At 33.0% G+C, this 24,121-nt stretch overlaps 4 protein-coding genes across 5 annotated transcripts; 1 reads left to right on the top strand and 3 right to left on the bottom strand.

The window, feature by feature from the left end:
- The first annotated feature begins 210 nt into the window (after positions 1 to 210).
- On the top strand, positions 211 to 3,867 carry LOC137823929 (zinc finger CCCH domain-containing protein 4-like). The gene is made up of 5 exons (XM_068629277.1): positions 211 to 356; positions 496 to 634; positions 1,160 to 1,429; positions 1,767 to 1,990; positions 2,804 to 3,867. The coding sequence occupies exons 2-5, from the start codon at positions 530 to 532 to the stop codon at positions 3,657 to 3,659; spliced, it is 1,455 nt and encodes a 484-aa protein (XP_068485378.1). The 5' UTR covers positions 211 to 356; positions 496 to 529; the 3' UTR covers positions 3,660 to 3,867.
- A 222-nt stretch (positions 3,868 to 4,089) lies between these two features.
- Positions 4,090 to 13,429, bottom strand: LOC137823930 (probable amino acid permease 7). 2 transcript variants are annotated; one of them, XM_068629278.1, is made up of 8 exons: positions 7,598 to 7,619; positions 6,777 to 7,498; positions 6,445 to 6,678; positions 6,263 to 6,356; positions 5,865 to 6,079; positions 5,487 to 5,620; positions 4,941 to 5,168; positions 4,090 to 4,667 (listed from the first exon to the last, which is right to left on the bottom strand). In XM_068629278.1, exons 2-8 carry the CDS (start codon positions 6,853 to 6,855, stop codon positions 4,266 to 4,268), a joined length of 1,386 nt encoding a protein of 461 aa, XP_068485379.1. In that variant the 5' UTR covers positions 6,856 to 7,498; positions 7,598 to 7,619; the 3' UTR covers positions 4,090 to 4,265. The 2 variants fall into 2 exon arrangements, with proteins under 2 accessions (XP_068485379.1, XP_068485380.1); XM_068629279.1 differs by lacking the exons at positions 6,263 to 6,356; positions 6,445 to 6,678; positions 6,777 to 7,498; positions 7,598 to 7,619 and adding exons at positions 11,403 to 11,496; positions 11,639 to 11,875; positions 13,118 to 13,429.
- A 1,022-nt stretch (positions 13,430 to 14,451) lies between these two features.
- On the bottom strand, positions 14,452 to 18,099 carry LOC137823776 (heme A synthase COX15). Its single transcript, XM_068629042.1, has 7 exons — positions 17,763 to 18,099; positions 17,238 to 17,545; positions 16,420 to 16,645; positions 16,086 to 16,331; positions 15,867 to 15,977; positions 15,482 to 15,613; positions 14,452 to 14,882 (listed from the first exon to the last, which is right to left on the bottom strand). Exons 1-7 carry the CDS (start codon positions 17,943 to 17,945, stop codon positions 14,712 to 14,714), a joined length of 1,377 nt encoding a protein of 458 aa, XP_068485143.1. The 5' UTR covers positions 17,946 to 18,099; the 3' UTR covers positions 14,452 to 14,711.
- A 786-nt stretch (positions 18,100 to 18,885) lies between these two features.
- LOC137823775 (probable galactinol--sucrose galactosyltransferase 1) lies at positions 18,886 to 23,150 on the bottom strand. Its single transcript, XM_068629041.1, has 14 exons — positions 23,113 to 23,150; positions 22,821 to 23,049; positions 22,301 to 22,554; positions 22,111 to 22,201; positions 21,821 to 21,869; positions 21,617 to 21,708; positions 21,253 to 21,360; positions 21,030 to 21,164; positions 20,466 to 20,876; positions 20,249 to 20,390; positions 20,087 to 20,154; positions 19,869 to 20,003; positions 19,505 to 19,722; positions 18,886 to 19,409 (listed from the first exon to the last, which is right to left on the bottom strand). The coding sequence occupies exons 2-14, from the start codon at positions 23,009 to 23,011 to the stop codon at positions 19,030 to 19,032; spliced, it is 2,274 nt and encodes a 757-aa protein (XP_068485142.1). The 5' UTR covers positions 23,012 to 23,049; positions 23,113 to 23,150; the 3' UTR covers positions 18,886 to 19,029.
- Between the last annotated feature and the right edge of the window lie 971 nt (positions 23,151 to 24,121).

The following is a 24,121-nucleotide window of genomic DNA, read 5'->3' as shown; positions in this document are numbered from 1 at the left end:
TTAATAAATAATATTTAAAATTAATAACTTTTTTTTCCGAAATAACAATATATTAATATTAAAAATAAAATAAAAAAATATTTTTAATTAATTATGAGATTAATAAATTATTTAATAAATACTAAAAAATAAAAAATAACAATTATAATGGAAATCATTTATCTGTAATTATTAAAAATCCTAAACAATTTTAATAAACCATTTTAATTAGTCAACATTAACTTCTACAAACTTAGACCTAATATTTCTCCCTCTACACTGCTTCGTAGAGCAAATTGAACCGCCACGACCTCCGTTCCCCGCGGTGTTCATTGCCAAGTTCTTTCCGTTCCCTTGCCTGACCTCACCGCTAATTGGTATACGAAATCGAAGTTCATAAAAACAATTTATTCAATTTCAGATTTCCCATTTCCGTATTCTATTGATGTTTTTTTATTTTCTAATAAAGTAAATGCTCTGATTCTTTTTACCTTCTTTCCGTTTTTTCTTCTTCAGCTTCGATTTTGTTGCAACCACCAAAGCCCTAACCATGGCACACAGGTTGCTCAGAGACCACGAAGCCGACGGTTGGGAACGTTCTGATTTCCCCATCATCTGCGAATCCTGCCTCGGCGACAGCCCCTATGTTCGAATGGTCCGTTTCAAATCTTACTCGTTTTATATTTGAGTGATTCTGCTTTGTTTTTGCGAGATTGAATGGGATATTGGAAGATAGCACTTATAATAACTAACAAGTGACGATTCTTTAACTGTGTCATTTGCTTTCACTAGCACGGGCTGTGAGAACAGTAACATTTTCTCACCGACTAGTCGTTTTTCTGTGTTTGTTTGGGGAGGAATTTTAAAGGTTGAAGGAACAGTTGAGTTAGATTTTGATATATTGAATGCCTTTCAAAGGAAAGGATAACTTTTATCTTTTAATTTATACTTTCAATTTCCGTAGAATTTAAAGACTGTAGGAAATAAATCTGGGTTAGTTTTCTTGTGATTATTGTCATGTTTGGTATTTAAAACTAAGAAGTTTTTTTCAATTTCTTCTTCTTTTGAGGTATGGAACAATAGGTTTGTTTATCACATAGTAGTTAATGTTGAGATTAAAACCATTGCCGTATGCTATTGTTTTCTAATTGCTTCTCGTCGTGTTTATTTTCGTGTGCAGACAAGAGCAGAGTATGACAAGGAGTGCAAGATTTGTACACGGCCATTCACTGTGTTTAGATGGAGACCAGGTAGAGATGCGAGATACAAGAAAACTGAGATATGTCAGACATGTAGTAAATTGAAAAATGTCTGTCAAGTGTGCCTTCTGGACCTTGAATATGGACTACCGGTTCAAGTCCGAGACACAGCTCTCCATATTGATTCCAATGATGCCATTCCAAAGAGTGATGTTAATAGGGAGTATTTTGCTGAAGAGCATGACCGTAAGGTATGTTTTCCTTATGCCATTGCATATATAGTTTATAATAGTTTAATGTAATTAATGATTAGAAAAGTAGTAGTGTGTTTAAAGTCATTCTGTATGTAGTTGTGAGTGAATTGTTATTTTTTTGGTCAATATCTTTTTTGTAATATTTTGGAGTTACCTTTTTTATTGCATGCAGAATTCCTCAACCAGGGAACTCTGATTTTCATAGTCATTTCATAACAGCTATTAAAATCTCAAATTTTCTTTATCCATCTCTTTTAGGATTTATACTATTTTAACTCAGTTCCCGGTCATTACTTGATCATATCTTTTTACTAAGAATAAAAGTATGGTGCAGGCTAGAGCTGGTATAGATTATGAATCTTCTTTTGGAAAAGCACGTCCTAATGATACTATCCTGAAGCTTCAAAGAACAACTCCATATTACAAAAGAAACCGGGCGCATATTTGCAGTTTCTACATAAGGGGTGAATGTACCAGAGGAGCCGAGTGCCCTTATAGACACGAGATGCCAGAAACTGGGGAATTGTCTCAACAAAATATTAAAGATCGTTATTATGGGTATGTATGGTTAAAAGTGACTTATTTGCTTATGACCTTTACATACTTGTTCTCTCTTGCAGTTGCTCTTTTTATTCCAAATTAGTTGTCTCTATGTATTGTCATTGGAACTGGGCAGCAACTCAAGCATTTCCATCTCCGTGATGGATACAATTGTTACTTCATTAGGTAGTCAGTTCTTTTGTGGTTGTCCTATGTGATGTGATAGTTCTGCTGGTAGGAAGCTGTGTTTAAACAACAATAAGTAAACCTTCCTCCACCGAGTGGGGTCTGGTGTAGATGTCAAAATCACCATCTGAGGATCCAAATTGGGGAGGAAATATTATGATACTAAGTTACTAACTGCCATGTAATTGCATTTTGGGCTTTCTTTGTTTCCTTCTATATGTGAAGTGGAACGACTTATCCTGTCTGCATACAACCTTCGTAATCTATCTTACTTTTAAGAACATGTTTTTTGTAGTTTGCTTCTTCTCAACTTGTTGAAATAGATTTTTTTTTATATGGACGAAGGATGATTCCTTTGTACAACCTTCAATTTTCAATAGTGGCAAAAAGTCATGTAGCAGACATCAATAGCTATCAAACATCTTATTGTGAGGATAACCTTTTGCTTCTATATTTTTAGTGCATCATGGATATACGATCATTTTTTTCTATCTCGTATTAACCTGTGGTGGTCTACTTATTCTTTGTTTTATCTGCATAATTTTCTAGTGACTACATATACTGATGATATTTCTAGTGGCTGTAGCCGGTGCTGTTTATAATTTTTCCTCTATTAATATTCTGTTCATGCTTTAAATTATTCAGGGTGAATGATCCAGTGGCCTTGAAGCTACTTGGCAAGGCAGGGGAGATGGCCACTCTGGAGGCTCCTGAGGATGAGAGCATTAAAACTCTCTATGTTGGTGGACTTGATGCTAGGGTCACTGAGCAGGATTTGCGGGATAACTTCTATGCTCATGGAGAAATTGAATCTATAAAAATGGTTCTGCAACGGGCTTGTGCTTTTGTATCATATACTACCCGAGAAGGCGCAGAAAAGGCAGCAGAAGAACTCTCGAACAAACTGGTTATTAAGGGCCTAAGGCTAAAGCTGATGTGGGGCAGGCCTCAGACATCAAAACCTGAGTCAGATGGCTCTGATCAAGCTAGGCAGCAGTCATCTGTGGCTCATAGTGGATTGTTGCCTCGGGCAGTTATATCACAGCAGCAGAACCAGGACCAAACTCAAGGAACACTTTTCTATAACAATCCACCACCTATGCAGCAGGAAAGAAGCTACTACCCGTCAATGGATCCTCAAAGAATGGGTGCCCTTATTTCATCTCAAGATGGTCCTCCTGGTGGGCCTTCTGGGTCGGGGGAGAACAAGTCCAGTTTGGAGAAGCAGCCAATGCAACACTATGCCCGTCCAATGATGCCTCCTCCCCCTGGCCAATATCACCATCAGTATTACTCTCCATATGGTTATATGCCGCCAGTTCCCCCTTATCAACAGTACCCACCACCTCCATACAATACTGCCGCTCCATCCCAGCCGCCGGCTGCAAATCATCCTTATCAGCATTCTACGCAACCAGTGTCTTCACAGACAGGGTCTGTACAGGCTGCACATGCCCCAACTGAATCTGGAACATCAACATCGGGGTCACAGCAGCAATGAACTTGCCCATATTGATGTTTTTAGTAATGCTTAAGTTATTCCTTAAACTGACCATGACGGAAAATATTTCCACCCAAGCTGTTAATTTACCATCACTACTAGCTTGGTATTGCTTGTGTTGTGGCTTGAACAAGTTATTTTTATTATTGGATTTTGTACTTTTGTAACTCTTGGCTCACGTTAGTACTAGTTTGTCATCAAATTCTAATGTTTGGCTACAGTTTTTGTTACAAAGCAATTGGTAAAGATGGCTAATTGATTATATATCATCTAATAACTCGAGAAAATATATATTGTTTTAAAATTCTCTATTGTTGAGGGTTGTATTTTTCCTTGTATTTTGAAAAAAAAACTTCGAGTGATTATTGATCTATAAAATTCGGAATACAATTTTAAAAAAGATAAAATTAAATTTTACAGGGATGCATAATGAAAAAAAGTCTTAATCCATATTACACTTTGTTTAAAGGGAATTCTTCACCAAACAAAAGAGGACTTTTTCCATGTCTAAGACCAACTTCACAAACAATGGAATTAACGTGAAACTGAAATACATGAAATAGATGCCAACAAGACAATGAACACAAACAAACGAAGCACCCTTCATTAGCTTAGTTTCTCGCTTATGATTCCTTCAAGTGATCCAATGAGACCTAGTAGTGACACAAGAAAGCAAATAAAGCTGAAGGTTCTTAAGACAATCCATTTTCTAGACCAAGCTTCAATTTTCCTCTGCACAAAATACATCTCTACTGGGAAATATATAGCCAATGGCCAAAATCCTAAGGCTCCTAGCACTCCCAGAACTTGATTAAAGTAAGGAAATAGGATCGCAAGTCCAGTTGTGGAAACCACATAGGCTGTTCTAAAACATATCCTCAACAAGTTTAGCTGAAAATCTGGCAACAAAGGCACTCTCAGTTGGTAGAAATTATTCACAAAGCCACTGTTCGGGTACTTTTTTGAACACCATCTTTCAACAGCACTATATATCGGCTGACAGTAAATCTGACAATAAAGATCATAGACAATAATCAAAACTATCATTTGTCAGATAATATGAAAAGAATTCATATACAGTTGCATATATAGACCATAATTCACATAAGGGAGGTAATTGAAACAATTATCATAAGGTAAGAAATGGACAGAAATTAAGGAATTGCTAGAAAAGATGCATCATGAAATTTTGAAGTGAATGCACCAGGTAAATAAGAAGTGAAAGTAGTAGTTCAATTGATTAATAAGAAGCTTTGTTCTCATGTATAAAATATATAGTACCTGATATCCTCCCACCAAGTGAAGAACAATGCAAGCATTAGCAAAGTCAATGAGCCAATAAGGCTCATAAAACCCAAACCCTGTCAAGAGGTTCCCTGGAGTTTGATTTCCAAAAGCTGCATATCCAAAGCATCCACAACAGAGATAGAAGAATGTTGTAATGAGGATAGCAATAATGGAGGCCTTTTTCATGGTCTTGTTTTCTGGTGGAGGAGACTCTAGAGTGTCCTTTAGTCAAAATAAACAAACTCAATATTTGGTTTCAACAGTAAATTCGATCTTGTTTTTAATAGGTGCAAATCTCATTTTTATAAGCCGATTTTATGAGGTTGAATTAGGTTTAAATACACTTCTTAATAGTTTTAGAGTTTAATTTCGATAAGATAAATATAGACAATCAATGAATAAAAAATCTAGTTATATATGACTTTTAGTTAATATAAATTTCAACAAAGTTACCTTAAATGACAATCTATGAGTGAATGACAAAACAAAATCTCTTTATAGTTTACACTGTCAATCCATTTAAATTCATATGAAAGGTACCTGTATCTCAAGGAGGATTACTGAGTATGGATAAGCAAAGGCAATGTCACCAATTGCTTGGAATACTAACCATAACTTGTCAGAAATATTTGCAGCTGGTACTCCTGTTAAACTACCCATAATTCTTCCATTTTCTGTCAAGGTAGCATAAGTTTCATCATTCATTGTTCTCTTTCAACTCTTTGACTCTAAAACATATCCTAATATAGTTCATACCTGAATCTAACTTTCCATATACTTTGCCATTTAATATGTTTTTAGCAGCTAGATATGTGTTTTAGTACAAAATACATGTTTTTTCCTTCATTTTCTTGCTTCAATAATCAGAAGGCTTGGAAGGACAAGTAAACAAATCCCAATTGTGAAATTGAAAGTTACCTATTACTGTTGTGATGCCAAGTCCAAGTCCAATAGATGAATATGTAAAGGACATTATGGCAGCAACAATGGAAACCCATGCCATGTTATGGAGGTCTGGTATGAATGACATTATGATCTGAACCAGTCCAAACAACATCATGTATACTGCATCCCCATATTTACAAGGAGCCTCATGCCCTTCCTTGTGATAACAATTTGATTTCAGTATCGCTCTGTATTTGTAGAAAAAACCAAGCACCCTTAGGACATGAACATGATTATCATTAAGGTAGACTAGTATCTTCAATATTACATGAAATAAAAAAATGATAGAAGCAACTAGCTAAAACACAGATTCATACTTGCATATAAATAATGATCTTCTCATTTTAGATGGGGTTTAACTGGAATAGTACCTCAAACAGGTTGCTGTGGTAATTACATAAGCAACACCAACACCATACAAGCTCAAATATTGAAGGAAACCAGCTAACCATGTCCTTTTATTGCCTAAACTTAGAGTAAACATGATTAGTTTGCATAATTATGATGGAAGTTCAGTGGAACCATGTTCTGAATTTTAGACTAGAGTGACTACCAAGATAGATTCTAACAGCATCCATGTAAGAGTAGTTTCTTTTCCCAGTTACAGGATCCAGAGTTCTGTAACAATCAGAAAGGAGGAATGAAGAAAGACACGCCACAATTGCACAAAAAAGCAAGAAAAATGGTCCTGCAATCCATCCCAATTGGGAAGTACTCCATGCCAGAGACAGAACACCAGCACCAATAATGGCTGTGATGATATGAGCCACAGCACTCCATATAGTTCCTGATAGAATTGATGGAAGGACTAAAATTCAGAAGCCAAAATTCATATATAAGAACATGAAACTCTTATGGTTATGGTATGGCCCTAGAGATTTTTACCAGTCCTCTTGGCACGCCCATCATCATCATAATCACCAGTACCACTTCTAGATATTTGGAGAGAGTTTTGAACAGCCATTTTTATCCAAGAATCCAACTCAGTTGATTTTCATGAATGTGATTGAATCCCTTAGAACAGTCTACAACTAACTACAATCAAACAAACTATATGGCATCTACTTGAGTTCGAAATCATGTTTGTTTGATAACAAAATAACTTTGGTTTCCAAGTACATCCTTATGAAATTATGAAGGAAGATACTATTTTGTTTGCAATTTCAAAATTGATGAAGAAGGACTCTCAGATGTCTATGACAACTCTCCTAAAGTTAACAGACTAACTAGATGCATGGAAGAGGTTTAAGGAAATAGTGTAAGTAAATCTAAAATAGGCTGATAAACATGTGTTTGTGTCTTGATGTCATTATAGGTACATGAGCTAAACCAAAATTCAAATAGTATCAACTTTTAGAAGCCATGTCCTTTGTGTGTAAAACAAAAGAGGGTGATTGGCTCAGGAAGATGAAGATGAAGGAGATTCTTTGAAATTTCTAAGAAACTGAGCTGCGTATGAGTATGGTTATAGGTTATGCAGAGCACCTTTTAATAAAAGGCTATTCAGTGGTCATCACAAGTTTTGAAATAGTGGAGTTGTCATGTTGTGGTGGAGTATATTCTCTCTATACTACCCAACATAGTGCAGATGGTTCAGTGATAAGTACCTATCAGAGGAGCAGAGGTACGTGAGTAAAATAGTGAGGCTAACGTGGGAAGATTCAAAATATCTAACATCATCACATCATGTCAAGAGTATTACTCACCTTAGTCAAAACACCACTCTATATTACATCACAATGGTTCATGCTTTATATCAGCATCGTGAGTCTACTATTTCAATCAATCTTTATATAACATATATTAAAAAATTTCAACTTATAAAAAAGTATTAATAGCACTTGATTATCTGTCCTATAAATATCAGTTCATCAACCATGACAATTTGTGTCAAGAGGTGGATTTAAGTCTAACTCAACACATGTTGTTGTGAAGTTTTGTACCTACTTATATACTATGAAAAGTTTTTATATCATCTCTAACACATCCCTCACGTCGAGACTGTCAACTCGTGCGTGAGACTATATATTATGAATGGTCTGATAACTAACGATCCGATAGTGAATGACTTGATAAGCTCAAACTCTTATTAAGATAGACTCTTATATCAGATTAAGTTTAAGCCTAACTCAATCTTATAAAATAGACTTATAAATAAGGTTTGCATCCACTTATATACTATGAAAAGTCTTTATCTCTACTCTATGTAGGATCTCCAACAATATGAAAATACCCCGCAGTTGGAAAAGAGAGAAGGGTTTTTATTGGACCTAAAAAAATATGATGTTGACTGAATTAATTTGAGTGTTTTAACTGATATTCAAACATAGTTCAAATGGCAGTATTCAATAAACCAAATGAATGAATATTTGAAACGAATGTGGTTTTGTGGATGAAAATAAAGCACCCCAAACGTGGGTAAGGTTTTATCTTATGAATCTATTTTCAACCCTTCTTTATCACACCTATAGCCTTTGAGGTGTAGCATCTTGAATAGAAAATATTGGATTTCATTGAATAGTGAGACATAAGAGGAACCTAATAGCAGCATTGTTCAACCCTAAGGCCTACTGGTTTAGCTTCCTTCACTTCAATCTCAAGGAACTCAAAAAATTTAAGATTCCATTGAAAAATTTGTAGACTCATTAGGGCAAAAACACCATCTTTATTCGGTTAGGTTTTTGTCTTTGGCAACTTTAATTGATCCGAATATCTTTTGGGTCATCCATATAAGGAAGATGTTAAGTGTTTTTTTATCAAAATAAATAAATAAAATAAAATGAGATATTTTAAGGATAAATAAAATAAAATAAGATATTTTAGGGATGTTTTAATTCTTATATTATATAGATACTGAGTGTTCGAATCCTTATACAGATACTTGATAAGAGTCCCAACTCTTATACAGAAAGTAGTCAAGATCAACGTGTCCAACACCTCTTGCAAACCAGAAGATTAACGCGCTTTTCTTAAAGAACCTTGTATGTTGGGATTATTTTAAACCAGAGAAAGAGCTACCACCATTGATGTGTGAATCACAAACTTTGTATTTATGGGTTTTTTTATATCTCACTCAACTTTTTCACTTATATTCGATATGAACTTTTAAATTCCTAATATTCTAAAGTTCCCAATTTCTATGTTGATTCATCTTATAGACCAGAGAATGAAGACAAAGAAACAAGAATATGATTAACGCTACCTAGGATTCCGAAGAACCGATACCAAAGTTGCAGACACAACACTTTAGTAGTAACACAAACAAAGAATCCACGAGTTGAATTTTCCTCTAGATTTGCACACAAAAGTTTTTTCTTTTGTGATACTGCCATTGGATAGATAATGAAAATAAATGTAAGGGTGCAGGAAAAAGATGAGTTTTTCTACGTATCATTGCAAAAATTTATTAAATAAAAATTAATTTTAGGAAAAAAAAATAGTTGTTAAATTAATTAAATTATATAAAGATTAGTAATATTTAAATTATTTTTTATTATTAATAAATAGTTTTTAAAATAGTATTTAATTAGTTATCAAATTTTAATTATTAATTTAAATAATTACTAGTTAATTACATACTAATTTAAAAATTATTTTTTAAAACATTTATTGAACAAGTATTTTAAAAGCCTAAAAACAGAAACAACTTAAAAATATGTTTTCTCATCTGTTTTTATCTTGTTTATTTTATTTTTCCTCAATTCCATATTCTACTGTGTATTACACTATTCTCTACCCACTGGGTTTTAATTGTATTTTGAAAATTAAAAAAAATAAAGAATAGAAATCAAATACACCCCAAATTCATCATGACATTTAAATTGTACAATTTAAAAAAAAAAATCATATAAAAATGGGATTTTAGATTATGTAATCTAAATTTTTTTTCATACAAAAGTAACTTTCAAATTATACAAACGGAAAAACAATTTTTCATGACAAAGTAAAAAATTTAATATTTAGTAGGACATAGAAAGAAATTGTAGGGGTGCAAAAAGGAATGCCCCAATTATCGTAGTTCCCGTTGATAGCTAACCCAGCCCGTTAAGGGTAACAAAGTAGTACCCAATATTTCGAACAACAACTATAAGAGTTGAATGAAAAAAAAAAAAAAAAGTTTAAGAGGATTTTACCAAATACAAGTCTATTGTTGAGTTATCTAAATTTCGTTGAAATATCAATTAAATATTCATATCTTGCTTGTGCTTTTGGATTTCGTGGTTACAGATTTTTCAATTTTGTCTTCTATATATAGTCACTGTTATTATGTGACACTACGTTATGCAATAATGATTTTTCTTTTTCTCATATTTTTCTCTCATTATATACACTTTTGTTCTATTTATTTATTTTCAAATTAAGATTAAAATGTACTTTGTCATTCAAATCACTTTGCAATCCAATCCAATCATAGGGTGCCATTTTTTTTATATCAAATAAAGTTTTACAGAGTACTTTTTGTATCATATAATATTTCTAATTTTACAAACATCTTTTAAAATGAAAATTCAAAAAGGCAAATTTTTACAAAACAAAAAGAGTCCGTAATTTAGACTTTCGTCGTGAAAACTTGTTAAGAATGGACAATGGTCAATGAGGCTTGGATGTGTATATCGAACACATGTATTCTACATGATACTTGTAGATATGTATTTGTGAAGTGTTTAATTTAAAAATTTAAAAAATATTTATTAGATTTTTGACAATTTTGAGCATAATTCTAATACAATTTTAAAAAGAAAAAATATATTAATTTTTTAAAAATTCAAATTTATTTTATAAATTTTTATTATGATTATAAAATAAGAAACAATTTTTTTAGAATTAGTCATGAAAAACAATTTTTTATTCTGAAAAAAAAATTAAACTATATTTATGTATATAAATATTTATTTTTAATTTATATAATTTATAATTATATAGTATATATATTTGTGTCTTACAATTATACACATCTTTCGTATCTTATGTGTGGTCAATGTCGTATTATTTCGTATTATTATATGTGTTAATGGTTGTGTTGAAACATTGAAAGTTATGTAATGATTTTTCTTGTACATTTTTGTGGACTAATTTTGATTCAAACTAGATATTTATCTCCATTCTATTTCACGAGATTCCATATATCTAAAGTTTGTTAAGTTTGTGACATAATATATCCAACTTCTTCAAACCAAATTTTGACATTTTCTAAGCTTTATTAAATAAAATCGTCAATGGTCACAACCATTTTTTATTTTTCCTTTAAAAAGTCTCAAATGATAGTTTGAGTAAAAGTTTAATACGCAAGAGAACTAAATAAAATAATCTAACTATTACCTAAATTAACCACACTCTAATTAGTTCCAAAAAAGTGCTTAATTATATGCAATTAAAAAAGACCTGCACACAATCTTTTGTGAATTAATTTTAGAAGAGTGATATCTAAAAAGTATTAAAATAATGATGACAAGACAATATTTAATTTGTAATTGATTAATTAATAATAAAGGTATAAGAAAATGGGGTTACCTGATACTGGTAGCAGAAGTAATAACATATGCAAGGGTAGCACCATATAAGCTTGCATGTACCAGCACTCCACACACCTTTTTCTTCCTCTCTCCTAATTTATCATAATATTTCTTAGACATATATATTTGCAATTAATTTAATAATGAAATTATTAATTAAAAATCATTTTTAAAAAATAAAAATAATTAATTATTATATTGATTAAATTATAGAGAGTGTTGCATGGCACTGACCTAGGTAGAGATGAACAGCATCCATGAGAGAGGGGCACCTAATGTTGCCATATTGAGGATGAGGAAATCTATAGCAGTCAGAAAGAAGGTCTACAGAAACAAAGGTTGTGATTGCAAACACCAAAATCATCAATGGACCACCAATCCACCCTAATTCTCCCACTGACCATGCCAGAGATAGCACTCCTGCTCCTATCACACCAGTTATTATGTGTGCCACTGCCTTCTGCAGATTACCTTCATGCATATAATCCAAACTTAGATCATTGAAAATTCTTAGAAGTTAGCAAATTTCATAGTATATAAGTTGGTGTAAATCTTTCGATTTATAACTCGGTTTTATAAGATTAAGTTAAACTTAAAGTTTACTTCTTAATATGGTATCCAAGTCATTTCGAACTTATCCTTGTTGAACTTATCGGATCATCCGCTATCGAACCATTATAGAAGTTGGTGCAAATCTTTCGATTTATAAATCGGTTTTATAAGGTTAAGTTAGGTTTAAAGTCTACTTCTTAATATGGTATCTAAATCATTTCAAACTTATTCTAACGATTGTTTGTTGGGCTTATTAGATTATTCTCTATCGAACCGTTATAGAAACATCCATAAAATATAGTATCACACACAAGTTGGTAACATCAGCGTGAGAGGTATGTTGGAGATCTCACATCAATTAGAGATTAAGACATTTCATAATGTAAAAATAGATGTAAATACCTTATAAACCAATTTTATGAGATTGAGTTAAACTTAAAGTAAAATGATAATCGAATGAGATCACGCTTAATTGGAATAAGATTATTAAAACACAGTGCAATCATGCTGAATTGGAATATTAAAACACAGTAGAATAACTTGTATGTTTCAGCAGTGTATAAACAATACCTAGTTAATTAAGTACATTAACCTTGTCTAATTAAAACTGGTTAATTAACATTATTAAATATTTAAAACTACTTATGCTGATTGTGTTACTATAATATATTAAATTATACACTCTTTTTTTGTATTTATTACTTAAAGTTGGTAACTAACACCACAATGAAAAACTGGGTTTTAAAACTGACAGATAAAGCTACCAACTACCATTCGCAGAACAATCAGTCAAATAAATATTTGCTACAGTTTCTATCTAACCACACTTGCTAATACCATCTGTTTCAACTCACAGAAGAACACTGGTTTTTACATACACAAAACACTTGTTGAAACTACTAAAGATGGTTAAAAATTATTACTAAATTTTAAACTTAACTCAACCATCGTAAAACCAGCTTATGAATGATATTTGCATTCATTTATATGAAATGATATAATCTCTAATCGATAAGAAAGTTCCAACAAGTAGGTTGATGAGGAAAAAGAAAAAAGTTTTTATCAACATCGAAATCAGAAGAAGTAAAGTTGAAATGATGATGAGGAATTTGAGAGAAATAAATAGAGTAGTAGCAGATATGCTGAGAAGCATGCACAAACCAGTTCTTCTTAAAGGATCTTGAATCAAAGGTGCTCTTGAATCCTCAAATATTTCTTCTTCACCCATCTTAAAACCAATTCTTGCAACTCTTCAAGTTTGATCTTTGCTAGCTTCTCTCAGGGCAGAAGAACATGAAATATGAATGATGAACACAACAGATGAATTTGGAACATCACCTAACTCTTCTTCTATCTGAACTTCTTGTCTTCTTCATCACATGTTTTTCTTCTCCAACTGTTAGTTTTGTCACCAAAAGATAATGCAAATCTAACGTAGAAACCAGAAAAACCTTTTTTATTCATGCCAAAAATGATAAGCCTATGTCCCATGTCCCCACTTAATACTTTTTTCAAAGAAAATAATTAAATTTAGTTCTAGAAGATTGGTAATATATATTAAGAAATTTATTTATAATTTAAAATAGTTTCGTCATAGTTTACACGAAATAGATACTTGAACTGACTAAATATAAAAAAAGTATATCTTCGTGAAACCAATATCTATGATTTTAAAATATAAATTTGCAACCCAAAAAAATATAAATTTCATTTAAAGTTTAAAATATACTACATATATATCTATATGATTTTACATGCTATCGGTTTCAAAGAATTTCCATATTTAATTTGTTTTTAAGATTTATAAAGTGGCATATTTAAACTCAGAAGCTCGTGAAACATATCAATATAAAAAAATTATTAAATAAAATTAATTTTTAGAGAAAAAAATTATTATATTAAATAAATTAATTATTATTTTAAAAATTAAAAAAGTATTATTATTTAAATTAATTTTATTATTAATAAATAATTTCTAAATTAATATAATCCACTTCGAGTTGTTGGATTGAAAATGCGAAACAAAGTCACTCCCAACTATAAAAACAATATTATTACAGGTACCAAAAAGTCAGAGACAAGTCCATTTCAATAACGATTATTTACGTTATATTTGTATTAATAAACATAATATTTTAATGTGAATCTTATATATTTTTTAATTTTAAAAAACCCACGCATATAATGTGCATTAAAATATTACTTATTGATGTAAAACTTAGAAATCCTATTGTATAACAAACACGTCACAAGAAAAAGAAAATTTAATAAATTTGTCATAGTAAGTATGGATTTTCGAAAGTTTAGATTAACTTATATTGACTTACATTTAAATTTGTATATATATTAGTTACGATTTTACTTTTAATATCGTAGTAATTATTTTTAGTAGGATAACTAATTTTCTTAGTTGAATTAATTATTTTTTATTTCAAGGGTTTGTTACATAATTTACTTTCGAACAAGATAATTAAGTGAAGAAAAAAGCCATCATCAAAGTTGGAAGACCATGGATTATGCAGCTTCTAAGTTGTTACAATTTACACAATTATTCTCTATAATAATATTTAGCATACATTACAAAAATAATAGATAGCATAATTAACAAATCAGTTGCATTATCATGAACTTTCGGGCTTCAAATGTAGAAACCAAAGACAGAAGACTCCAACAGAGGAAAATTGGACTAGGAAATCAATGCCAAACTTGGCATGGAAAAAATAACAAAGGCTAATTCTTGATGCAATGGAAACAATTAGTGTGCTTTGATAACTTGAGGCAGAGTTTTGAGAAGGGACAAAGATGGCCTTCGAACGGTGTGATTAAGCAGTAACATGAATGTCAGAAGTGTTAAGGCTCCAGCTTGATGAGCAGTGCCCAGTGAAACAGGTACATACGAAAGTAGCGTTGAAACTCCTAGAGTCACCTGTAACCATGCAAAACTAATTAAATAATATACCTAATCATATAGTAGATTGCTAACAAAATAAGTAAAAAGCATGCAAAAACATTATACGATGAGTTTTACATTCACTTATATACTATAAATTGGTCTTATCATTAATCTAAGATCTCTAACACATCTCCCTCACGCCGAAACTTGTCAACTTGTGCAAGGATCGTCCATCGTCAACAAGGACGTTCTAGTGCGTTGTATATTCTTATCCAAGACTTGTATCATTTGAAAATGCCATGTGAATCACTAGACTTGTCATCTGATAATATATTAAGAAATAGACCTTAAACCTAATTCAACCTTACAAAACTAGTTTGTAAGGTGAGATTTAGACTCACATATACTATGATTTGTAAGGTGAGATTTAGACTCACATATACTATGAATTGACCTTATTTCTAGTCAATGTGTGAACTCCAACAAGCAACAGGTGTGAGTATTCCGCCTAGACAAAGGAGGCAATATAACAACAAGCAGATAGCTAGCTAGCAACAACAGTAAAGCAGTATCCCAACAATACAAAAAGAAAAATATTAATGCAAGATAAAACTGCAAATTGAAATTATTACTTGAAGAGCTGCCATGCCAACAGTGCCTCCAATCGCAGATCTTATTGCAGGATGTATGTCCAGCTTCCTTGTTGACCACCATAAGATCCCCACTGAAATCAGAGTTGCAGTTGCAAGTATACGGTGATCAAGCTGTCAAGGACAAAACACATATCAGAATTTCATGCTATTAAACTTTGGCTTCCAAACACCTATTAGAATTTCATGTTAAGAGGATAAATTTACTACTACCTACTCCAAACATGGATTATTTCCAAACTTCATTCAGTTAAAATTTCTAAATTCTTGAAAAGCCAAGATAAATCCAACCAAAAGAAGAATAAAAAAAAACAAAGGTATTACTCACTATCTTTACTTTTCAGAGATATGAACATGGATTACTTACCTGTACAGTTGATGTATTCTCAAAGAAATTGCGAATCAGAGGCTTCATTACAAAAATATCTTCCGGTATCCATGTATCACCCATCTTCGGAAAAGTATTAAATGCATGCCCCTGGAAATCCACATGTAAGCGGTGTGATCATTCTTCATCCTTGCCAAAGGCTAAATTACCATTTCAAATAAAAATGGAAGGGCAGAAACTATTGAATAAAGAACATACAGCATCATTTCCAGCAACAAATGCACCAGAGACAGCAGTTAGACCAACAAGCATGCTGATAGGCAATGCAAGTCTCCTCACTTTAGCTGCCCCACGAACCCATGTTAGGGATTCAGTGGGTGGTTCAGGCAAAACAACAGAAAGTGCAGTCCAAAAGAGGCCACAGTAAATAGCAAATGCTGAGGTAAGATGAGCTGCTAGACGATAAGGGCTTACCCTTGGTTGAGAATATTCAGATGGCGGTTCCTAAGGAAAGAAAACGTTATTAGAGTCAGATAGTGCGGGCCAATTTCAACTTCAAACAAAGAGGAATTTATATTATTTATGTTCCAACCTCTAAACCACTTTTGACCATCCACCAACCAATGAGACCCTGACCAGCACCCAGGGCAAAAAGAGCAGAGAGTCTAAGTCCTAATCTCAAGGTAATATACCCTTTATGAAGAAAATATGAATATGGCAAAGCAAACATAACTCCTAACGCCCTTCCCCACATACGATGTGCATATTCCATCCAATAGATGAATTTGAATTCTTCAATCTGCATGCCTCTGTTAACACTGCAACATGGGAAAAACTAATTATCATCATGACATTCATAACAACTACTAAGCTCTATCAGACTGAGAATCAAATCACTTCCACTTAATCAATACCTTGTTTTTCTTGTAATAAATACACAATCAATACTTAAAAAATTGTAGATTCTAATAAGAACTTGAAAGGTAAAACAAGCCTGTCCATTGGCGCAGTTCCAATGCAGTCAACTATTCTCCATCACTGCATATTAATTATCCTCCCCATACTCTGAATCACACAATCATGCTCCTCATTTTTTCTTGCAGTGTGAAGTTTGAACTATTATTTAACCACGTTAATTTTATGATGAAGTTTGAGCACAGTTGTATGAAACATTATTCCTAGAATTTTAATCATTGAATTTTTATGATTTGATTTTATAAGCTTTAACAATTAGTCAGCCGACTTGAAAAGGACTTATTTACATGAATTGATGACTTTGTGTGTCTTCTCACCCAGAAAAAACAAGTCCCTTGATGCATTTCATAAGTTGATGGAAAAACTAAACGTGTAGAATTATAAACTCTACAACAGTATATGCTCACTCAGGAGGAGCAAGTGATTGCGGTTTACCGTTTGTACTCAGGTGACTCCTTATACTTGTCAAACTCTTTCAACCATTCCTCGTCTGACAAAGGAGGAAGAGTGCCAGTGAATTTCCAATCAGTCATTGAAAGACCAGATCGGGTGAGTCTGGTTAAACCCCCAAGCACCACCATGCTGAACACCCATGCTGCAGAGCCAAAGAGCCACATTCCAACCACTTTCTGTGCATGAGAACCCCCACTCACAAGCAGCTTCAATCCCTCCTCCTTGTGTTGAGCCCCAGCAGCCACCATCTTAGAAAAGTTCCTTGCGTGTGACACATGAACATGATGACCCTAAAAGCATCATCACAACACAATTACAATCATAAGGGATTAATTAAAAAAGAAGAATAGTAACAATCTTCCCAGAATGGCACAGAGATTGAACATTTAGTAGCAATAGTGAATACATAAAGCAAAAGGAAGAGATCACCCCATAGGTCATACAAGTTTATCAAAATTGAAAATTGAAGAGAACCCAGATGAGAAAAGAAGGAGAAAGTGTGGAAACCTTGGGAATAAGATGGGATCGGAAAGCATGGATGTAATGGGTGGCGACGGGAGGGGTTAGAAACTTGAAAGGTGGTGGTTGGGTTGAAGAAGAGAAAGACGTCGTCGTTCCTCTTAGTTTGGGAATTCCAATTGCTTCTTTGCCGCGTCTCAGCACTGACCACACCCTTCCCCTCCCAAACATCTCTCTTTCTCTCTCTCTCTTGCAACTTGCAACTTTCAATCAGAGGGTTTAACCAAGGTTTTTGTTTTCCCAAACCCAAAAGAACACTTCTAACGCCTTTTCCCACCACTGATGTTTCCTTTTTCTAATAGCTTATCAAATGATCCAATCCAATAAATATTTATTAGATTCTTCACAATTTTAATATCATTCTAACATAATTTTTTTTAAAAAAATATATTAGTTTTTAAAATAATCAAATTTATTATATAAATTTTTATTAAAATTATAAAAATAAAAAACAAATTCTTTTGAACCAATCATAAAAAAAAATCATTTTCTAAAAAAAAATTGAAACATTCTAATGCACATAAATACTTATTATTGTTCCAATACAGGTAATATATAGTTTCACATCACTCAAGAATCTTACATTTTAGAGATGATAAGTATCTTTGTATTTCTGATGTGGTCCGTGATAAACAATTTTGTACCCTCAAAATAATATGAATTATATTGATAATATCATTTTTACACTAGTCTTTCTTCTTCTTCTTTTATCGTTTTGTATTATACATTTATATAAATATATTTTCTCAGATTAAACATAGATTTTTAGCTATTGACTGGTACTCATAAGGTTCAAAACATGACATGCCTTTGATTTGATCTTTTAATATTGACATTAAACTTCTGTTTTTTCAATTTCAAGAATGGCAAAAAAAGTTCTTTCATCTTTTCTTTTATTTTTGTCTGCTTTGTGTCACGATTTATCAGAAAAAGGTGTAACTTTTGTTCTACTTAGTAGTGAGTTTAGACTGGGATTAAATGATTTGCTAAGCAAAGTTAAGGCATAATTATATCAGTAATTTGATTCTTCAATCAATATATTTTTACTATAATTTTGATTCTTCAACAAAGAGTGTATTTTTTTCTGATAGGGTATAACATGAGAAATAGGTAGAGAAATCTGTGATATTCATTGATTACTTCTGGTTATTCCCTATAAGGAAATCAAACTTCTGGTCCACCTACATTCATCAAATTGTCACGAATTATGGATACATTACAAGTACATAACCCTCTCATAGACAAAATCCCTGATTCAAAAATCAATGGAAATACTCCATTGGTATAACTCTTTCTCAGGTACTCTCAAATCAACAGTCACCAATCCAGATTCTTCCTCATACTTGAATTCTACCTCTTCTGAATCAACTGTTATCAACTTAGGCTGAGCTGATGAATAAGCACCAAATTCACCACAACCACGAACTTTCATGGTTATATTTGTACTTTCATTGGATTCTAAACTGACAAACTCTTTGACAGCCCCTCCTGAATTGAACATCTTTATTAAACCAATAGGAGCAAATTTGATGTCATTGCTCAATTCTTTCACGGGAACTATTGTAAAAACTTCATATTCTCTAGATTTTAAGGTCACTGGAAGGGTTGCATCCTTTGGAAGATAAACCATTTCTCCTACAAATTGACATCATGAAAATAACATTACACAAAAGAAAATTTTGATTAACATTTGTAATCTTTGTAAGTGTGTGTCAAGCCAAAAAACATACCACCAAGATGGGAATATATTATGGCATCTCCTGTCCATTTATCATCTGCTATTCTGGATAAACAGTCAACATCTTTAGCTCTAATGAAACCTGTGACAGTGTCTGGATTCTCATCGTGGATAAGGTTCTTCTTGTCAACTTTGCACCACCCAGCTCCTTGGCAATTGAACACCGCAACAACTCCACAAAAATCATTCTTGTTCCAAATCTTCAGAAGACTGCAAAAGAAACATCCAAAGGGTTAAGTAAAATATAAAGATGCATTCATGCTTTATTCCACTGTAAAATGTAAAGTGTAAGATATTGCATCAAATGGTGAAGTATATAATGACTTATATTAGAAAAATCATTTTGAATTCATCACCTCTTTCCATCTCTGGCTGGATCAGTAAATAAGCAATCCTTTGTTGGTCTTCCAGGAAGTTTAGCTCTTAATATAGAACCATCAGGTAATACAAGTTTCTTCAAAAGATCAAAATCATGGTGTCCAGGCTTGTCACTACACAATATAACAACATCCAAGATAAGATATCAAATATGAAATTAAAAGGGTATTAAGAAAAAGTTACAATCTCCATTCACCTGACATAAATTGGACATCCCCCTACAGCTCTTGCTGCTGCATGGTATTCAGCCATTGGATGCAGGCTCTACAATATCACACAAAAAGTTAATGAGCTCCAGCAGAAGATGTGTATGTTTTTCTTTCACAGAAATAAAAAGGGGAAAGATCTGATAACTTACATGAAACATATCCCAGTCTGGCTGCATAAATTCACCAAGGAAAATAGTATTGTAAGCCACTGATGCAATGTGAATGGTGTGGGAAGCAGGGTCTCTTGGCCAGAAATCATCTGATGCTCTAATAACAGCTGAACGCTTGGCGCTACACAAGTAAATTTATGAAGAAAATCATCAAGAAATGCAGTGTAAAGTTAATTAAAGAATTCACTATTCATACCTGTATAGTCCATCAGTGTTGTGACTCATGCAACAAATGATTCCATTATCAGGGAAGTTCCTGGAAATTGATGCCTCTAACGCCTGGTGGTATTTCCTTGCAAGTTTTACCCTCCCACCATGTCCTGCTCCAAGAGTTTCAAGGATATTCTGAACATCAACTTTGACACCATCAATACCAGCAGATGCCAAATATGAGTGAAGTTCATCATAAAAGTGAAAAACTTTCTCCGGATTCACAAGGCCAAGTCCATTGATGGCAATGGTTGCCAAAGCTTCATCTGGTTGATTTGACTCAACTCCAGGAGATGAGACAGGGAAGGCCATCTTTGACTCGTAGTGCTCCATGCCGGTAACCCCAGGTTTAACACCACCCCAATATCCTGTTATTGCATGCCACACATATACATACCTGGGGAAGATTTTTTAAAGACCGTGAGCATGAAAAGCCTAACTCAACATCATAAAACTGACTTATATGATAAGGTTTGCATCTATTTATATATAATGAAATGTCTTAATTTTTAGTTGATGTAGATTTTCCAACAAAATGAAAATGACATACTTTATATCATGTTCTTGTTTGATTTCATTGGTCATATGACGAAGTCCCAGAGCTGGGTCCTCTACTCTCTGACCTTCTTTGCCATCCTTCTGGAATTTGTGATTCTCTTTGATGTTGGTTAAGCGATTTGCAAAGCTGTTTGAGAAGAAAGCAAGTGAACTTTTCAACACTGCAAAATGGATGGAATTACAAAGCGATGATTGAACTTAGAAAAAGTACTCACTTGGCTGCATTATCAGATTTCCATTCAGTACCATTGGGATCCATGTCAACAGATTGCCAGCCATCATCAATTATAACAAACTTAGCAGGAATCCCACCTTTCTCGAAGCTGCAAAAAATAATGTCACGGTCAAATTAATGTCTGAATTAATGTCTGGTTGATGATTTATCAGCAATAAACAATATATAAATATGAACCGTGATTTAACTCTTATGAAAAAAATTAAAAATTAAGATAAATATACAACACGACACCTTCAAGACAACCACTCAACTATCCCTATAAGAATCACTGCAGCAAATAAGCTAAAGCGAAAAAGAAGGTTGATGCATGTATCTCATAAGATGATGATCATAAGTACCACCTCTGTAATCCTTGCTTCACATTCTCTGAAGTGACATTGGTGTAGAAAGCATCCCATGTACACCAACCAAACCAGTTCAACATATCTGGCATCTGAATAAGAGTGTGGGGTTAAAGGATAAATTAGTGGTAATGAACTTTATGATGCTGTGTTAGACAGCACTATATATGGAATTTACACAATAAGTCGGGAGAAGATATGCACCTTCTTTCGCTCGCGATGAACAAAGGTCCCTAAGTGTTTCTCCACAGTTCTGAACAAGATTACAAAGATAATGAAATCAATAACTTTAGTTGTTTTACACATCTATATAAAACATTGTACATCCAAAAACGTGGTTAACTATTCAAAATATTAATCTTTAAAACTAGATCCTGATAGTAAAATCAGAGTTCAAAACTCAATTTTTGTAATAATAAAGTGAATTATTCTCACTGATATAAACTAAAAATTAAAGAAAACAAAGGGAAATTTTTTGAAAGGTTGCAACTCACTTCACAGCAGTTGTCATGACTTCATAAGGGTCGGATCCAGCCCCGATATAAACTAAATGAGTCCCATCGAAGTCCTCCACTGCAGGACAACCTGCAATAAGATACAAATTCCATCACTTTGCACATCAGCAAAAAATCACCACAGATTTGTGAGTAATCTTTTTGTTTCTTTCCTTTGAATAGCACGTACCACTTTCAACACAGATTTCAATCTCGTTTCGATCATTCCCCTGAAGAACTGCTCTGAAATCTCCTTCCAGAAGGGGTAAGAAAACTGCATAGGTAGCAGCAGCTTGGTCTTCTTCTCCTGCATCAATATCAGAGCCACTTTGTGCTTCAACCAGCAAGAACTGCGTCTCAATGGGAACTTCTTGTCCGCAAGTGCCCATTCTCTGCGTCATCCACCACATCTTGAACCGGAAAGCACACATAAACCGCAACCCCCTGGAATCAAACAAACAAAAATCATCATCCTGGGATCAGAATGATCAGAAATTCAGAATTGCAGTGACCTTGAGCACTATTTACAGTGAACCAACACACGTGAGAAACATAAAAAATAATCAAGTACATGCATTTCTTGACTGTGACAAGCAAGAACAAAAATACAGCGCTCACCCAAAATTACAACCATTTTATTTTACACTGACATCAAAAGATTAATAAAAACAAAAACAGAATTTGTAAAGAGAAAAGTGAAGAGTTCATACTCAAGCTTGCCGATTGGGAAGACTGTGCGACTACCCTTCTGATGGGATTCAACCCCAATGAATGCCCCATTGAGCAACGCACCCCCACATGCAGGGGTAACAACAACCTTGTCATGGACATGGCTCAGCACTTTCTTCCCCAACACCATCAAGTTTCCATCTGCAACAGATATTCCTGCCCCCACAGTCATTTTTCTACTCTTGATGAATGAACAAAAAAACACACACCCTCAAAATGGTTTGATTCAAATCAACAGTAGTATCAAATGAAATTGCAGCAGCACAACCCCACCACTGTTGCTTGTTCCAAATCCAAGTGAGAAGCAATAGTTATGCAGCAGGAGTAGGAAAGAGAAGCGTATTTATAGCAACAGGATAATGATGATGATAAGTAACAACACGTAAAGCTGTGTCAGCTTTGGGTACCCAAATTGTTAGGAACTGTTTCCATTATGATGCATTATCGTCCATCAATTATCGATACCATGCAATCAATCTAGCCACTCCCAAATGAAAAAAATTCTGTCTTTTTCAAGAAAATTTTTCTGCTACAAATATTCATGTGGACGTGTCTTTTATTATCATTTACAATGAAGCTAACCTGACACAAACAAATTACATCCTTGGATGTGGTCGTGTCCTTTTACATTTTTTTTTGTTTCACTGTATATGATTAAAAAGTCGGCTAATCATAAAAGTAAGCACCATCCCATTGCTGAGCTGTTAAAAAGCTTAAAAAAATGCAATCACACCGTTCAAGTTTCAATGACCTTTTTGTTCATTATTTAAACAGTGCACTTGTAAGATTCCTAAAATATAATTTACATAAACAAAAATGTTTTTTACACTATATTAATATTTTGTTTTGTTGTAGATGTAAAGTGAAATACCATGTCAAAATATCCTAACCTATACATAAATTAACTCTTCAATCGTTAATTAAGTTGGTAGATATTTTGTTTAAGGATAAATAATCCGGTGTAGTATTTATAATTACGTATAAAAACAAAATAACTAATAAGTTATTTTTGTTCGGTAAGTAAAAAAAGTTTATTGCAACACGTGAAAGTACATCAAATTGCATGTGGAGCCCACAGTACGTGATAGTTCTGGTATGAGAGTCGTTGATTGGGTAAGCAGATATGAGGAGCCGAATGAGATATATATATTTATATATATTTTATATAAATTCACAATCAATCAAGATTTATAGATATAAGTATTTTTTTTTAAGTAGTATAAATATATGGTTGGTTTAAAAAGATTTGTTTCTTATTTTATATTAAAAAATTATATAATAA

The sequence above is a fragment of the Phaseolus vulgaris genome, chromosome 8 (assembly GCF_000499845.2).
Source record: "Phaseolus vulgaris cultivar G19833 chromosome 8, P. vulgaris v2.0, whole genome shotgun sequence".
NCBI classification, from domain to species: domain Eukaryota; kingdom Viridiplantae; phylum Streptophyta; class Magnoliopsida; order Fabales; family Fabaceae; genus Phaseolus; species Phaseolus vulgaris.
Note: the sequence above shows the minus strand (reverse complement) of the source record. Positions and strands in the feature narration are given on the sequence as shown.

Coding starts and splice junctions, on each gene's coding strand:
- LOC137823929 (XM_068629277.1), top strand. CDS start 530: ATGGCACACAGGTTGCTCAGAGACCACGAAGCCGACGGTTGGGAACGT. Junction 635..1,159: donor ACAGCCCCTATGTTCGAATG/GTCCGTTTCAAA, acceptor TTTCGTGTGCAG/ACAAGAGCAGAGTATGACAA. Junction 1,430..1,766: donor CTGAAGAGCATGACCGTAAG/GTATGTTTTCCT, acceptor AGTATGGTGCAG/GCTAGAGCTGGTATAGATTA.
- LOC137823930 (XM_068629278.1), bottom strand. CDS start 6,855: ATGGCTGTTCAAAACTCTCTCCAAATATCTAGAAGTGGTACTGGTGAT. Junction 6,679..6,776: donor TGGGCGTGCCAAGAGGACTG/GTAAAAATCTCT, acceptor CAATTCTATCAG/GAACTATATGGAGTGCTGTG. Junction 6,080..6,262: donor ACCACAGCAACCTGTTTGAG/GTACTATTCCAG, acceptor CTACAAATACAG/AGCGATACTGAAATCAAATT.
- LOC137823776 (XM_068629042.1), bottom strand. CDS start 17,945: ATGTTTGGGAGGGGAAGGGTGTGGTCAGTGCTGAGACGCGGCAAAGAA. Junction 15,978..16,085: donor TTGTTGCTGGAAATGATGCT/GTATGTTCTTTA, acceptor GTGGATTTCCAG/GGGCATGCATTTAATACTTT. Junction 15,614..15,866: donor AGAATACATCAACTGTACAG/GTAAGTAATCCA, acceptor TGTCCTTGACAG/CTTGATCACCGTATACTTGC.
- LOC137823775 (XM_068629041.1), bottom strand. CDS start 23,011: ATGACTGTGGGGGCAGGAATATCTGTTGCAGATGGAAACTTGATGGTG. Junction 20,155..20,248: donor CAGACTGGGATATGTTTCAT/GTAAGTTATCAG, acceptor GTGATATTGTAG/AGCCTGCATCCAATGGCTGA. Junction 19,410..19,504: donor AATATATTCCCATCTTGGTG/GTATGTTTTTTG, acceptor GTCAATTTGTAG/GAGAAATGGTTTATCTTCCA.